This window comes from Lepus europaeus, chromosome 4, assembly GCF_033115175.1.
Source record: "Lepus europaeus isolate LE1 chromosome 4, mLepTim1.pri, whole genome shotgun sequence".
NCBI lineage: Eukaryota > Metazoa > Chordata > Mammalia > Lagomorpha > Leporidae > Lepus > Lepus europaeus.
The window spans coordinates 130829656-130846405 of NC_084830.1; the positions used below are offsets into that span (position 1 = coordinate 130829656).

The 16750-nt window shown below is 38.3% G+C and overlaps 1 protein-coding gene across 4 annotated transcripts in view; it reads left to right on the plus strand.

Annotated features, from left to right (window-relative positions):
* Window positions 1–15571, plus strand: part of CSNK1A1 (casein kinase 1 alpha 1) — a 55520-nt gene extending 39949 nt beyond the window's left edge. For 2 of the 4 annotated variants that reach the window (XM_062188869.1, XM_062188872.1), the window contains 3 exons: window positions 4183–4289; window positions 6033–6181; window positions 12966–15571. In XM_062188869.1, coding sequence (XP_062044853.1) covers window positions 4183–4289; window positions 6033–6181; window positions 12966–12973 — 264 coding nt within the window. In that variant the 3' untranslated portion in view covers window positions 12974–15571. Of the gene's footprint in view, window positions 1–4182; window positions 4290–6032; window positions 6187–12965 lie in introns of those variants that run through there. The other 2 variants (XM_062188871.1, XM_062188870.1) reach the window with 2 other exon arrangements.
* The last annotated feature ends 1179 nt before the right edge of the window (window positions 15572–16750 follow it).

A 16750-nucleotide genomic window follows, 5' to 3' on the forward strand; every position in this document is an offset into this window, starting at 1 on the left:
TAGCATACCAGTGTTTATTTTCTGGTTTGCTTATACTTTCTGATTTGGTGACCAAAAAAAAAAAAAAAAAGAAAGAAAGATTAACAGGACAAGTAAACTTTTCTAATAGAACCTCATCAATCTGTGAGAAAAATAAAGAAATATTTTTCTTATCCCTAAACTAATGCCTGGAAAGAACGGATATCAGCAGTTATTATATTCAAGGAATACAGCAACAGGCAGAAAAATTGGAGCAATGCAAGAAAGCTATTGATCATCAATAGAGAAATTATAGAAAACAGTTTGAGTTGAGCTCATAAGTGAAATCTCAAACTTTAAAGAAAGGCAGGTTGGGAATGGAGAGGTTTTTGTGTCATGATAAATCATGATTTTCATAGAAAGAAGGTCATATGGTCTTGAGACAATTGCATACCTAAAATTAATTAGAAAATAATACATAGTATAGGTAAGTGGCTGAGTGATAGAATGGAGAGAAAATGGGAGTTAAAATGGACTTTGTGGAGTGGGAAAATGGGATGTCTTTGTGTCCCCATCTGAGAATTAACTTTCCCCTTTTCTACACATCTACAGTAGAGGAGGTGGTTAGCAGACTGTGATACTTTCTGAATGTCTTTGTCTTATTTTAAATTACAAAATACAGCTTAGATTCATGAATAAAATATACACATAATCTACCCAAATACTTTTTTTTTTTTTTTGACAGGCAGAGTGGACAGAGAGAGAGATAGAGAGAAAGGTCTTCCTTTTTGCCATTGGTTCACCCTCCAATGGCCGCCGCGGTAGGCGCGCTGCGGCCGGCGCACCGCGCCGATCCGATGGCAGGAGCCAGGTGCTTCTCCTGGTCTCCCATGCGGGTGCAGGGTCCAAGCACTTGGGCCATCCTCCACTGCACTCCCTGGCCACAGCAGAGAGCTGGCCTGGAAGAGGGGCAACCAGGACAGGATCAGTGCCCCGACCGGGACTATAACCCAGTGTGCCGGCGCCGCTAGGCGGAGGATTAGCCTATTGAGCCGCGGCGCCGGCTCCCAAATACATTTTTGTTAACACTTTTTGAAGATTTATTTATTATTTGTTTGATAGGCAGAGTGACAAGGAGAGACAGAGATCCTCATTTGCTGGTTCACTTTCCAAATAACAACAGTTGGGGATGGGCTAGCAGAAGCCTGAGCAGGGATTCCAACTTTTGTGGGTCTCCCGCCTGTGTGGCAGGGGCCCAAACCTTTGGGCCACTTTCCACTGCCTTTTCCAGGTACTTTAGGGAGCTAGATCAGAAGTGGAGCTGCTAGGGCTCAAACCAGTGCCACAACACTGACCCCACAAATCTGCATTGCAGGAAACAAATACATCATTTCAGTGTAGTACTATCTCCATACAAAAGAAAAATTCATTTCACTTTCTAGAAAATTAAGCCATTTTTATATGTAGTTTAACACCCTCTATTCCTTTGAAATTCTTAAGTTTGGTCAGTAAATTGTGAACTCTGTTCGTGTTTTTGAATTAGCCACAAGAACTGATTCAGGCTGGAGTCAACATAGAAAGAAGTGTGAGGTATTACTATACTATGAGGTTTTTTCAGTATCATAGTCATGCTGCTTATTCAGACCACGAGTGTATCTAAAAATTTTATGTAGTTACTTTAAAAAGATTTTTTTTTACAGATTTTATTTATCTATCAGAGGTACAGTTACAGGTAGAGATGGAGAGACAGAGAAGAGAGATCTTCCATCCACTGATTCACTCCCCAAAAGGCCACAACGGCAGGAGTGGGCTGATTGGAAACCAGGAGCTTTTTTTGGGATCCAGGGACTTGGGCAATCTTCCATCTTCTCTTGCTTGCTTGCTTGTTTTTTTTTTTTTTTTTGACAGGTAGAGTTATAGACAGTGAGAGAGAGAGACAGAGAGAAAGGTCATCCTTCCGTTGGTTCACTCCCCAAATGGCCGCCACAGCCAGTGCTGTGCCGATCCGAAGCCAGGAGCCAGGTGCTTCTTCCTGGTCTCCCATGGGGGTGCAGGGGCCCAAGCACTTGGGCCATCCTCCACTGCCCTCCTGGGCCACAGCAGAGAGCTGGACTGGAAGAGGAGCAACTGGGACTAGAACCCGGTGCCCATATGGGATGCCGGCGCAGGTGGAGGATTAACCAAGTGAACCACAGCACTGGCCCTCTCCTGCTTTCTTAGGCCATGGCAGAGAACTGGATCGGAACAGGAGCAGCTGGGACACAAACCAGTGTTCATATGGGATACTGGCGCTACAGGCAGAGGCTTAGCCTGCTATGCCACAGTGCTGACCCAATTAATTATTTCTTTAAGAAAGATTTATTTATTTGAAAGGCAGAATGACAGAAAGAGATCTTCCATCCGTGGTTCACTGCCCAAATGGCTGTAGTGGCCTGGAACTCCTATATGAGATGCTGGCTTTACAGGCTGCAGCTGACTACTGACTAACAGTATTTATTAAAATTTTAAAGTCCAGTTAGGGTCTTTTTCTTTTTTTTTTTTTTTTTTTTTGGCAGGCAGAGTGGACAGTGAGAGAGAGAGAGACAGAGAGAAATGTCTTTCTTTTTCCATTGGTTCACTCCCCAATGGCCGCCGCTGCCGGCGCCCTGTGCCGATCTGAAGCCAGGAGCCAGGCGCTTCCCCTGGCTTCGGATTGGCGCAGCACTGACTGTGGCAGCCATTTGGGAAGTGAACCAATGGAAGGAAGACCTTTCTCTCTGTCTCTCTCACTGTCTAACTCTGCCTGTCAAAAAAAAAAAAAATGAATATTGTATCTATTACTTGAGTTTCAGGTGTTCAGCCAACAACTGAAATAGTATGAGGGCTTTGTAATAATTAAATCAGTTTATCCATTGTACCTAATTTGACTCTTGGATGTGAGAAATTTCTCAGAATGATAAAGTTGTAAGAGGAGACTATCTCCTTTAATTTTACTTCCCTTCACGTTTGCATTTACCCAAGGGGAAGAAATGTAGGGGTTTTTTTGTATTACCATGTTTTATGCTTCAGAATTCTAGTGACAAAATCCTTTTGGTAGCAAATGCCCTAAACATGTTTATATATACCTTTGAGAATCTTTCCTAAGAAACTGGACATTAGAAAAGTTTATTCCCACAGATGTTTCTAACAATATTATTAATTATAGAGGGAAATTATAATCCATCCAAATGATCAGTTACAGAGAATAAGTTTTTTATGGTGTGTGTACTAACTAGGTAGCCTGTTATGTGGTCATTCAGAAGTTAATGAAGAGGTCAAAAATAACAAAAGGATACTTGGAATATGTTAGTAGAAAACTGCATAATATATATACAATGTAAAAACAGTTACATAAGCAGCAAAGAAAGGCAATATATTTATAAGAAGCAGCATTGAATTATACATCATAAATGGTGTGGGTTTGCTTTTAAGTTTTATTTATTTATTTGAAAGAGTTATAGAGACAGAGAAAGAGAGGTCTTCCATCCTCTAGTTCACTCCCCAATTGGCTGCAACGGCCAGAGCTGCACTGATCCGGAGCCAGGAGCTTCTTTTGGGTCTCCCACGCAGGTTCAGGGGCCCAAGGACTTGGGCCATCTTCTGTTGCTTTCCCAGGCCATAACATAGCAGAAGCTGGATTGGAAATGGAACAGCTGAGACTTGAACCTGCACCCATTTGGGATGCAGGCACTGCAGGCGGCAGCTTTACCCATTATACCACAATGCCGGCCCCTGTGTTTAGTAGTGGTTGTTTTGTAAGGCTACAATCCTGGTGATCCTACTTTTTTTGTTTAAACAGATATGTACTAATATTTATAAAAAGAAGGAATATTATTAGGTAGGAGAAAGTGCTTGTTTCTTGTCCTATTCCAAACAGATGTCCTTTTTGATACTTGTTTATTATTATCATCACGTTATTAAATGTTGATGATATATAGTAAATTAATAGGTGGGATATCTGAATTAATAAAGAATATAAGTGCTGAAAGAAAAGAGTATTTATTTCCCCTACCAGTGTAAGATGATATTGCACATTATGGAATGAGGAGGATGAGATTCTGTTTGAATTTATGAAGAAACCAACTCAAAATGATTGTAATTCATACCTTCCTACAAATTAGTAAAAAATACTCATACATTTTTGAACTATATTTCAATACATTTATTTTTTCTATCTTAAAATTTTTGTGTTTCTTGGGCCTATAGGGGTTTCCTGCGGAGTTTGCCATGTACTTAAACTATTGTCGTGGGCTGCGCTTTGAGGAAGCCCCGGATTACATGTATCTGAGGCAGCTATTCCGCATCCTTTTCAGGTAGGTTTTCTTTCTTATTTCTTTAAAAACATTTATTTTATTTGAAAGGCAGAGTGACACATGCATTCACTTGCACACACAATCTTCCATCTGGTTCACTGTCCCATTGGCCACAATGGAATGTTCTGGACCAGGCCAAAGCCAGGAGCCAGTTATTCCATCCAGGTCTCCCATGTGGGTGTCAGGGGCCCAGATACTTGGACTGGAAGCTAAGCAGCCAGGACTGGAGGTAGCACTCTGGTAGGGGATGCTGTTGTCAAAACTGGGAGCTTAACCCACTTCACCACAATACCTGCCCCTGAGGTAGGTTTTTATGGTGCTTTTGAGACTGAAATGCCAGTGAGGAAATTATTTAAATCCATTAAACTTATTTCTTTGATAATGAGCTAAAGTAAAGAAGGACCAATCAATCTGTAGTACAAATGTACTTGAGATTATGAGTTTGGGGTTGATAAACAGTCTAATTTTTCCTAAAAAATTGGAACTCACATTAGATGTGGCTGTCAGTGTACCAAAGAACTAACTATCCAACTTTGGAACAGAGCAGAACTCTGTTAAGTACCAAATTTTAAAAAAGTATTTAAAATACTTGTCATGGTAAATCTGTCAGTATGGAGACAGCCCCAAGCTAGATTTCCTTTGACATGTATGTGGCTCAAGCTCTTAGTGGAAGAATAAGAATTAAGGTTAACCTCTTAGCCCCCAGAAAAGACTTTCCAAACTTGTAGTTCCATACCTACTCTTACTTTTTTTTTTTTTAAGATGTATTTATTTATTTGAAAGAGTTACACAGAGAAGGAGAGGTAGAGAGAGAGAGGTCTTCCATCTACTGTTTCATTCCGCAATTGGCCGCAACGGCTTGAGCTATGCCGATCTGAAGCCAGGAGCCAGGAGCTTCTGGGTCTCCGATGTGCAAGGGCCCAAGGACTTGGGCCATCTTCCACTGCATTCCCAGGCCATAGCAGAGAGCTGTATCAGAAGTGGAGCGGCTGGGACTTGAACTGGTGCCCATATGGGATGCTGGCACTGCAGGCGACAGCTTTACCTGCTAAGCCACAGCGCCAGCCCCATGCCTCCTATTGTGAATATCCCTCTTCATTCCCACCCATTTGCCACTTTCAAAGAAACTTAAAGATGGCTTCTTCTTCTTCTTCTTTTTTTAAAGATTGATTTATCTGAAAGGCACAGAGAAAGAGAGAGATCTTCCATCTGCTGGTTCACTCCTCAAGATTGCCCCAACTGCCAGAGCTGGGCTGATCGGAAGACAGGAGACAGGAATTTCCTCTGGGTCCCCTATGTGGGTACAGAGACCCAAGCACTTGAGCCATCTTCTGCTGCTTTCCCAGGCACATTAGCAGGGAGCTAGGTTGGAAATGGAGCAGCTGGTACTTGAACTGGTGCTGGCACCATATGGGGTGCTGGCACTGTAGGCAGCAGTTTTAGCCACTACACCACAGCCCTAGCCCCAGCAGCTTCTGTTTTCAAGAGAATTTTAACATGTATTTTATCCAATACAGTAGACCAGAGTGTTGAAATCATTTCCTCATAATCAAGATATGTAAAAAGTAGAATTATTTCACTGAACAGTTAGTAATGTATATGGGGAGAAATCTTTTAGGAGCTGCCAAACTGAAGAGGAGATAGTCCTATTGTAAAATACCTTTGACAGTCTTGGAAAGCCACAAAGATACCAACTACACTTTGTTACTGATGGCTTAACTTGCTTAATTTTATGTCTTTCAGGACCCTGAACCACCAATATGACTACACATTTGATTGGACAATGTTAAAGCAGAAAGCAGCACAGCAGGCAGCATCTTCCAGTGGGCAGGGTCAGCAGGCCCAAACCCCCACAGGCAAGCAAACTGACAAAACCAAGAGTAACATGAAAGGTTAGTAGCCAAGAACCAAGTGACGTTACAGGGAAAAAAATTGAATACAAATTTGGGTAATTCATTTATTTCTAACAGTGTTAGATCAAGGAGGCGGTTTTAAAACATAAAAATTTGGCTGTATGTTTAAAAAAAAAAAAAAAAAGACGTCCTTGGAAAATTTGACTACTAACTTTAAACCCAAATGTCCTTGTTCATATATATATGTATATGTATTTGTATATACATATATGTGTGTATATTATATCATTTCTCTTGGGATTTTGGGTCATTTTTAACAACTGCATCTTTTTTACTCATTCATTAACCCTTTTCCAAAATAAACATTTGGTGTTGGGAATGTGGTATAATCAATCAATCCAAAATCCTAGACCTAACACTTGTTGATTTTTAATGAATCTGGTTAGCCATGGTATTTTGACTTTCTTTTAGACTAACGGTATTAAGAATTTTTTTTTTGCATGTTAATGCGTTAGCACTTAAAATGGAAAATTGTGAACTTGATCTAGTTTGAAGAAAGAGCGTGGCATTGCCCCCAAAGTGTCTGTCAGTTGCAGAACATCTTATTTCTCTTTCTTTAAATGCTTAAATGACTACAAAGCTTGATACATCTTTCCTAGTCACAGAAATTAATCTCTTACCTATTGTTTAATTATATAAATCCTTACTTTCAAAATGATTCCTTTTTATTTGGCCTTATTTTTTAAAATGGCACACATTATCAGGCTTTAGAGGCTTAGTGTACATGAAGTATGTAGTTAGACTTTGTCAATTGAAGATAATTGGGGCAAATGCCATTGAACTACTGGTCTATTTACTTGGTGTCTCTGGCACTCTTGGTGCTTCTGAGGAGTAGAACTGCTGGGCATGGCTCCATTTCTTATTGCTATTGCCATATAGTTTGTCTCCCTTTTTTATGGTTTGTTTTATTTTCCTCCTTCTGAGGCTTACTCCTAATACCTGCCTACTTGAAATGGTGGGCAGGTAAGATTCAGCTTTTAGTTTCTAATTTAATTACTGAATGATTGCTCTAGTCTAAACTTGGCTTTCATGAATTAATCTTTGGTCTATTCTATGTTTTCTAATGTTGTATTTAAGTGATTTGTAATTTAAAAATATGTTCCAATCCAGCAATACTTTTCAAGATGTATAATCAACTGATGTGATCCTCATCCCAGCAGCTTATCATTAGGAATGAAATTGATAGACTTCCCTTTCGTATTTTGTATTTGGGAAAGTTTCATGTAATTGGTATTCTTAGATGATGAAATTGAAGCTCAGGATAGAAAACACTAATTATCTGCCTCTGCATCGCAGTAGGGACTTAATTGCCTCTTTTGAGTGTTTTAATTACTGTGTAACTAATTCTGCCAAAAAGTTCATTAAAGGTAGGTAGCTAGGGTCACTGAGAAATGGTCCAACCAAGTAGAAGCTCTAAACCAAGGGCTTATTTAGATGCTTAACAGTACATTTGCTTTTTCTCACAGTGAAACCAGTTTTTGCCTAAAGCTAGCTGGGATAATGGGATCATCACGAGTTGTAGTTTCTAGAACTAAAATTAGATTGAAATCTCATCTGACCTAGAACATTTGACTTGAGGCATTCATCAGCCTTCAGAAAGAATTACCTTATTTTGAGCTAGTTTCATTGTTAGTAAACCGTGTGTCTCTTACTGAATAAACAAGAATAATTTTTGCCTTATCCAGGTCCTAAAGATGAGAAGTTGGATCCACTGAGTTAGTGTGTTTCCTTGAAAAAAAAAAAAGGTTGCAATTAAACTTAAGTTAAATCCTTATTTTGTATTGTAGCTACTTTTTATAAAAGTAAGTTTAAATTCTAAGAATTTCATAGCCTTTTTATATGTAGTCATATAAATTATTATATAAACATGGAATTGTAATTCTCAAAAATTGGACTTTCAAAAATATATAGCTCAGGAGCTGGTGCTGTAGCATAGTGGGTTAAGTCCCCACCTGCAGTGACGGCATCCCATATGGGTGCCGGTTCTAGACCCGGCTACTCTTCTGATCCAGCTCTCTGCTATGGCCTGAGAAGGAATAGAAAATGGCCCAGGTGCTTGGCCCCCTGCACGCACTGTGCAGGAGGCCTGGAAGAAGCTCCTGGCTCCTGGCTTCAGATCAACCCAGCTCCGGCCATTGAGGCCATTTAGGGAGTGAACCAGCGGATGGAAGACCTTTCTGTCTCTCCCCCTCTCTCTGTAACTCTACCTCTCAAATAAAATTAAAAAAAAAAAAAAAAAAAAAGATACAATTCAGGGTGGTACTTTAACTCTAAGTAGGGTGTTGCTTTCTTCCAAAATATGCCACTCCACAGAAGACAAACAACAGAGTTCCGTTTGCCATTTGATTTCTTGAAAACATCTGTGTTGTTTTGGATACAGAATCTAGTGCCCAAAGCCAAGTTTAACACAGCCATTCTGTATAAAGCTGTTAAAATATAGCTGGTCTGACAGTAGTATGAATGAAATAAGTACAGTGAACTATTCCCCTAACCTCTACTCCCAGTTTATTATCTGGGTCATTGCTTGAGAAATCCTCTAGGAAGTTGAGAATTGACAGCAATGGTTCTAGATTGTTCCTGATTGCAATTCCTGAGTCCTCCATGGTAGGTTATTTATTTAGGAAAGAGTTCATGTAGCTCAGTGATTCATTAAGCCTAAGAAATCTTTTCATTCATGATGAAAACACCATATTACTTTTCTCTATCTAATGTTTTAAAAATTTTAGAAGGTGCTTTTTATAGGCAAAGTTACAAAGAGAGAGGGAGGGACAGAGAGAAAGGTCTTCTATCTGCTGGTTCACAAGTGGATGCTGGGGCAGGCCAAAGCCAGGAGCCTGAACTCTTACCTGGCTCTCCCTTGTGGATACAGGGGCCCACGTACTTGGGCCATCTATTGCCGCTTTCCCAGGAGCATTAGCAGGAAGCTGATAGGAACTAGAGCAGCAGGACTTGAACTGGCACTCAAATAGAATGCTGGTGACTTAACCTACTGTGCCACAGTATCAGTCCTAGCCTTCTAGGCTTTTTTATGTATTATATTATTTGTTTTTCACAGCTATACTTTCAGAGGCTTACCTATTAGTGAAATGAGTTTCATAAATGCAACTTCTATTATAGGAATGCATGTTCCTGGGAAAATACACCTAATAATAGCATTCACTGATAGGTTCTATATGGTTATTTTTGAAAAATCTACATCTGATATTTCTACCAGGGGGAATTAATCCAGCAATTCCCTAGAAATGTACAAGGGATCTTTTAAAAGTCTCTTATGTGAGAAACAAAATATTCACACCTGACAGCACACTTCCAAATCCCTTTCATTCCCTTTTCTTCAGCTGTGTGTGACTGTTGAAAAAGTACTTTTCAAGATGCTTTAAAAACAATAAAGGAAAAGGAAATATTTTTAGGTCATTTAAAATCCAGTCAAGTTCACCATTTCTTTAGTTGAGAATGGAGGTGGTAGATTGTTTCAGGAAATCATGAAGCCAAATGTAGAGCTTCATAGAATTCTATTCTCTTCCATTGTCTTAACTCTTCTGTTTACTACCTCCAGCCATAGATGCTAAGCATAATCATAATAATAGAGATAAATGTCAAAATTGATGGCATTCAAAGGAGATTAGGAATATTTTCCCATCATGTTAACCTACCGTGTCCATGGTCTTCCTTAAATTACCTTCCAGTATCTACTGGACTTCACCTACCATTTATGTGTAGCTTAACTTTTTCTGGCTTCACCAATTGCTGCTAGGAACGTGTTTGGTCACTCAGCAACATAACCCAAATCACAAGGGAAGAACTTGAAAATACCTGGAGAGACTGCTTTGCTCTGAATATACTCAATCCAGAGAAGTGCCAGGAAAAACTGCATCTGCTTGCTGAAATCTTGAATTTTTGTCAGCTTTTTTCACTGTGGACAGCAGAACTGGAGGGCAAAAGAACTAAATAACCAAGCAGGAGTTGAAGCTGAAAGTCCAACAGTTCATTTGTGGTGATCTAGAGTCCGGTCTCCAAGGCTTGCTGGAACTGTCAAAGTTTCCAACTGTCACGTTGTATGGACTATGCTACAACTATCAGAAGACCCGGAAGAATACAGTGTTGGTGTGACTCAGTGGTGTGTAATACAAGCCGTCTTCCAGTTGGGGAAAGAAAGAATCAGTTGTAACAGGTATTAAAACTTACAAGTTCTATAATGGGAAGGATGAGAGTTCAGATTATCATTCTGCCTTTTAGTGCAGATTAGGTGTGATGTGTATCTGCTACATTCAAATTGACATCTCATTTATGATGCTAAAAAAAAGTTTCCTTTGTCTTTTCCCATTTTGATAGTTTTCTGTGGGGATGAGGGCTTTGCAGTTACTTTGGTGTTTGTTTCTTTAATTTTTATAGAGTGCCACTCAGTTTCAGAATTCTCTTAAGTTTCATTTTGTATGACCAAAGAACCACATGAGCATGTTACAGGAGAAGTTAGTTAATATAAATGACACTTAATGATGAATATTTTATTCAGAATAACTTTTAAAATTATGTACTGCTTATATTATGGAAGAATCCTAAATTTCAAAAGCCTACTACAGACTTGCAACCCTTTACATACATGTCTTTTTTAACTAGCTGCCAATTCTATTGTTCTAAAAAAATGAAGGGCATTTGGAGTTAGTTCACAAATAAGGTATATATATTTTAGGTTTCAAATTGGAGGATATATACATAGAAGCTTCCTATTTAGCTGTATAGCCAAACATCCATTGCCTTCCCACATTTGAACAATTTGGAAAGAAATTTTAAATGTAACTATTAATTCCTAAGTCATCACAGTAATCCTCTAACAGTGGCCTAACTGGTGTCTCTCCCCCCCCCCCCCAATCTTTTTTTTTAATAGGAACAAAGGGATTCATCTCACATTTTATCTAATATTGTCAAAATAGTTCTTTGGACTTTTGGAAGCAAGGAGCTGCCACCCAGTCTGGAAAGGAAGATCCAAGGACTCGAGCACGCTGGAAAGGAGAATGCTGAATGCCTAAGTGCTGGAAGAGCAGATGTATCAAATATCTGCTGGGTGTTCCTGCTGAGGTTTCTCCTAAACAAACTGCACTACTGGCATAGGACAATCCCGTGGAGAACATTGATTCCCTCTGAAGAGTAAAATCTGGATTTGACTGCTCTGTTCTACCAGGAATACTCTTAGGCTAGCCTTTAACCAATCCCTAAACAATTGTAGTCACTAATTGGCCCAGCAATTCCTCAAGTATCAAAGCGGAGCAGTCCTATTAAAGATCCAAGTTTTCTGATATTTTGGCTGACAGTATAACTTGCCCTTGCTTTTTAGTTTCCTAATGACCATGATTTTCCATTTGAAAGATGCTGAACATAAATTATTAATAAGATGTGATTACATAAACAAACTATGATAAACTTAATTAAATCCTGATGAGATACCTGTCATTTCTGTTTAGCTCATCTATAGTTTCTTAACCTGCATCGTTTCTTATTCTGGAAAATTAGAATTAGATTATAGAATATAGTCTGATGTAAGTTTAAGTGAGGTTTACCTTGCTAATCCTACTTAATAATATATTTAAATAGATAGTTTCATCATCTTTTATTTTTGGCATTTACATCTTTACAAACTTACTATTCAGGCAACAAAGATCTGTTAGACACCTGTTCTGTTGTTAGGTACTGTGGAAAAGTAAAGAAGTAAAGCACTCATATCTGTCCTCAGGGCTTAGCGTAATACATTTGTTAAATAGATGCTTCCCATGAAGTCCGTAGGGGGTGGTCCAGCAAATGTTGAGAAGTAGAATGAAAGGAGCAGTTTATGATTGGCTAAAACATGTTTTGTGCTAAAGAAGGGAAGAAATAGTTCAAAGTGGGCTAGAATTCACCATAATTAGGTTGTCTATAAAGCTTTGGAAGAGGGCATAGGGTCACTAAATGCCTCAAAGAAAAGGAAACTGAAGGAGAGAGAAGATAGTGGCATTTTCAGATTTTTGCTGATAGGCATGTCTTCTCTTTGCCAGCATGCACATCTGTATTGAATACAAATGTTCTTGTGTTCAAACTTGCATTTGTGTAGAGGCCTTAGGGGAAGAGAGGAGGAATGCGTACAGAATGGGAAGGCTTGAAGGAAATAAAACCAAAAAAGTGTTCCATTTTTACACTTTCAACTTAGTGACAAAAAATCTTTAATACAACTAATGGAAGTCAAGAAGTATTAAAGGCCCTTCTGGGATTTCTGCACAGAAATCATATACTTGTCAGATCTGGGTTCAGTGGAATAATTCTGATAGGTATGCCTTGAACGCATTATTATTGAAGCTTGCCATTCCTAATTTGTGTCAGAAACAATGTGCACAAAGTTTGTGCTTGTAATAGGATCATAAGATCAAAACTATATTCTCTAGTTGTTGCAGCAATTTATTTTTCATTCAATAAATATTTGAATGCATAATATGTTCTAGGTACTAAATGTGTTAGTGAGCAGAATGTACTTCCTGGAATTACTGTGAATTGCTTAGTTTGAGAGAGAGGCTGTAATTCACTGTATGCCACTCCTTTCTAGAAAAGTCTTCATGATAGATTCAAATTTCTCTTTTTAAAAAGTTGAGTTAGTGGTTTTCAAAGAGATTAAAAGTATTCTGAGCCACTATAAAGTGATTTTTGTCCTACTTTCACTCAGCTTCCCTATTTTGTGTATAGCTTTAAAATTTTTTACTTTGGAATATTAACGTTATTTTTCTGTTCTCATTTTTGACAGGTTTCTAAGCATGAATTGTGGAACAGATGAAGCAGAGCAGATGATCGGAGCAGCATTTGTTTCTCCCCAAATCTAGAAATTTTAGTTCATATGTACACTAGCCAGTGGTTGTGGACAACCATTTACTTGGTGTAAAGAACTTAATTTCATTATAAACTGGCTCTGGGCAGCACTGGTGATGCTGTATCCTGAGTTGTAGCCGCTGTAATTGTGAATATTAACTGAGGTAGTGAAACATGGTGTCCGGTTTTCTATTGCATTTTTTCAAGTGGAAAAGTTAACTAAATGGTTGACACACAAAAATTGGTGGAGAAATTGTGCATATGCCAATTTTTTGTTAAGATCCTTTACTTTGAACTATACTGCTTTGAAATCTCATTTCAGAAGAATGGCATGAACAGTCTTCAGCCACAGTTGTGATGATTGTAAATTCTCACAATTGTGCATTCTTAGGGTTTTTCCACCCCTGGGGTTTGCAAGTTGTTCACTTAAAACATTCTTAAAATGGTTGGCTTCTTGTTTGCAAGCCAGCTGATATGGTAGCAACCAAAGATTCCAGTGTTTGAGCATACGAAAGACTCTGCCTGCTTACCTGTGCTAGAAATAACAGCATCTAAAGTGAAGACTTAAGAAAAACTTAGTGACTACTAGATAATCCTTAGGACTCTGCATTAACTCTATAATGTTCTTGGTATTAAAAAAAAAAAAAGCATATTTGTCACAGAAATTTAGTTAACATCTTACAACTGAACATGTATGTATGTTGCTTAGATAAATGTAATCACTGTAAACATCTATACAATCTGGGATTTTGTTTTTATTTTGAAATGGGAGCTTTTTTTTGTTTACAAGTTCATTAAAAACTAAAAACTGTTTCTGTAAGGAAATGAGATTTTTTTTAAACAACAAAAATGCCTTGCTGACTCACTATGAAATAAAAAATCTCCCCAATTTTTTGATAGACTACTTCAAGCCATTTGTTACATGATATTCCTTGAAAAGTTAATTTAGATTTAATGTATGACTTTTCCTCAGATTTTTTTTTTTTTTTTTTAATTTTTAAAATGTTTGGGTTTTTTCCTCCCCCTGAAGGGAAAAGGCATTCTTTCCTTTTTTTTTCTTTTTTAATGATTTGCAGGCACAATACCTGGTACTGCAACTGCCAGAACTTGGTACTGTAACTCCTGCTGCAGCTGACTAACAGCTGGACTGATTTTGAATAAGAATGAAAGCATTAAAGGGTTTGACTACAAGATGTTTTTTCTTTAAAATACTTGTGAAATGGCTCTAAGCAGTTTTCTCTTACCCTTGGAGAGCTTCACATTGTGTGAGGTCCAAGTGAGTGCAGACCCTCCTCGCCAGCCCGAGCCCCCCACCCGCTTCTCTCTGTTATCATCTGTGTGCGCTTCCCTCAGTCTTACTTGCGCGCTCTTTTCTCTGAATCAAGAGAAAGGAAAATGTATTGATGATAATTCTTTGAATAGTGTAATTTATTCATTTATAGCACATCAGGATAAATTAAAAGAACATTTGTCTGAAAATGCTGCCGGGAGCCTATTGTGTAAATGTAGGTATTTTGTGAAATCTGGAAACTGTAAATTGACATGTGTTTGGTCAGATTGTGTCAGGCTTAAATTTTTTTTTTTTTAATTTTTTTTAATTCAAAACTGTTTTAGCAATAATTAATTCCATGGTTACCACATTCTGCCGTTAAGGGAAATGTTAGTACGGACCTTAATGCTGAAGAAATCTTAAGTCTGAATTTTGGGGGTAGGCAGCTTCTTTGTTTCTTTTCTAACCACCCTTGTCAGTTAAGGTGTTTGTTTCTTGACTAATAAACCCTTTGATACTTTTAGCCAGAAATCAGTCTCATAAAGCTATTTTTGAGTATAGTTTGTGTAAAATAAATTTGTTTAGCTTTGGTAACTTTTCCAAGCTGAACTCCCTCTAGCAAGATATTTTTCAGTGCTTTCATTTACTATGCACTTAGACTATGCACTTTTTCTGAGATATTTTTGTAACACTTTTTTGTATTTTTGCCATTTGAAAAGGTTGTGGTGTAGTTGGTCTGTAATTAAGTTGCAGATTTAAAACTGCTGTTAGCTTTGTAAATCAAAATATAGGTATCTCTTTGTCCTGGTATATTGTCATTCCATCTGCAGCTGGAGCTGGAATCCCATTGATCTTCTAGCTACCATTCATTTTCTTCACAGTTCACAAAAGAAGAATGTGAAATTCAGTGAATGCTGTTACTAATCCTGTCGGGAAATGAATCTCATTTCACCAAAATTAAGTTATGTTTTTCCACTAAAATGATGATACAAGTTGAAGACACATCATTCTGAAATTGGAAGACCTCACCACTTAAGGCTCCACAGTGGCTTACTCAGCTGAACTCTAGGTTACTACTCTTTACTTTGTTCACCCAATGGGGGGTGCAGTTTTTTTAAATGTTGGGAGATGGCCATTCTAACTACTGTTGAATGTCTCTGTTTTGGGAAGGTATAACAAGAAAATAAAAAAGAATATATATGAAGGGAGAGACTGGTTATCTCCTCCCATATGGTTGTGCTTATGCTCGTATAGCCTATAAATGGATATTTGGAGGTTTGCTTTTCCTATTGTTAAGAGATTTTCATATTTCTGATAGTCCTTGCATTGCCAGTAATTTTAAATGCTAAATGTTTCAAGCAGATAATACTATAATAATAGAAAGCTTAGTTCTGTTATACTAAAAACATGAAACACAAGGACTTTAGAACCTAAGCCAATGAGCTCATGTTCCCTCAAATTTGCTGAAATACCAAGAACAGTTTTTTGTAACTCATTGCTAGAATGAGCCAAGGATAATCTGAGATGGACTGGCTATGCACCAGAACTGTGTGGTTCTCTAATGTGGGTGGCAGGTACCCATGCAATTAGCAAGCACCTGTAGTCTCCCAGGGTACACGTTAGCAGGAAGCTTGGATCAGAGGCTGAGCTGGGACTCAAACCCAGGCATTCCTGTATGAGATGTGGGTGTGCCAAGTGGCATCTTAATTGCTATGCCAAATGCATGTCATTTTAAAAATAACACTTTCAAAACATCAAAAGATGGCAGAATCCTAGCTATAGATTGATCTAATCTGGTGACAGTCTATTTGACATTAGAGTAAAATGATGACTTTGCTGAAATGTCTGGTTAGACTGGTTTTTAGGACATACTTAGAAGTAATGAGACTGCTGAGCAACAGTGTAGCTGTAAAAGTAACTCACCTAGACTACTAATGGGTCTTAGAGGAATGTCTGGGCTGTGACAGGGCAATACAGGAACCAGGAACATCTTCTTGTCCCAGAATGGAAGTCTCAAAATGGTAGGTACTTGTCAGAAACACAAGAGCCTCACAACAGTCAAACAGCTATGGTTACTCCTGTCACATACAAGCTATGTATTAAGAAAAACAAACAAACTGGAACTACCCTATGGGAGGCATCTTGGTAAATTTTGCAGAACCAGGACCTGAACCTGATTGCCTTAAGCTGTTACATGGTTAAAGCCATGGTGCTCCTCTTAAAACCTTTTAAAACCCAGAGGTTGGTAATATCAGCTATCATTGAGTACCTTACATACGTTAATTTGCCTAGTCCTCAGATTCTCATGTTTTTTATGAGGATATCATAGAACAAGGGCCAGGTTCTATCCCCTTAGATTAGGGTTTTTTGTTTTTTGTGTTTTTTTCTTTTTTTAAGTTTTGTTTATTTGAAAGGCAGAGTTAAGAGAGAGGGCTGCTGTCCACTCTTTGTTC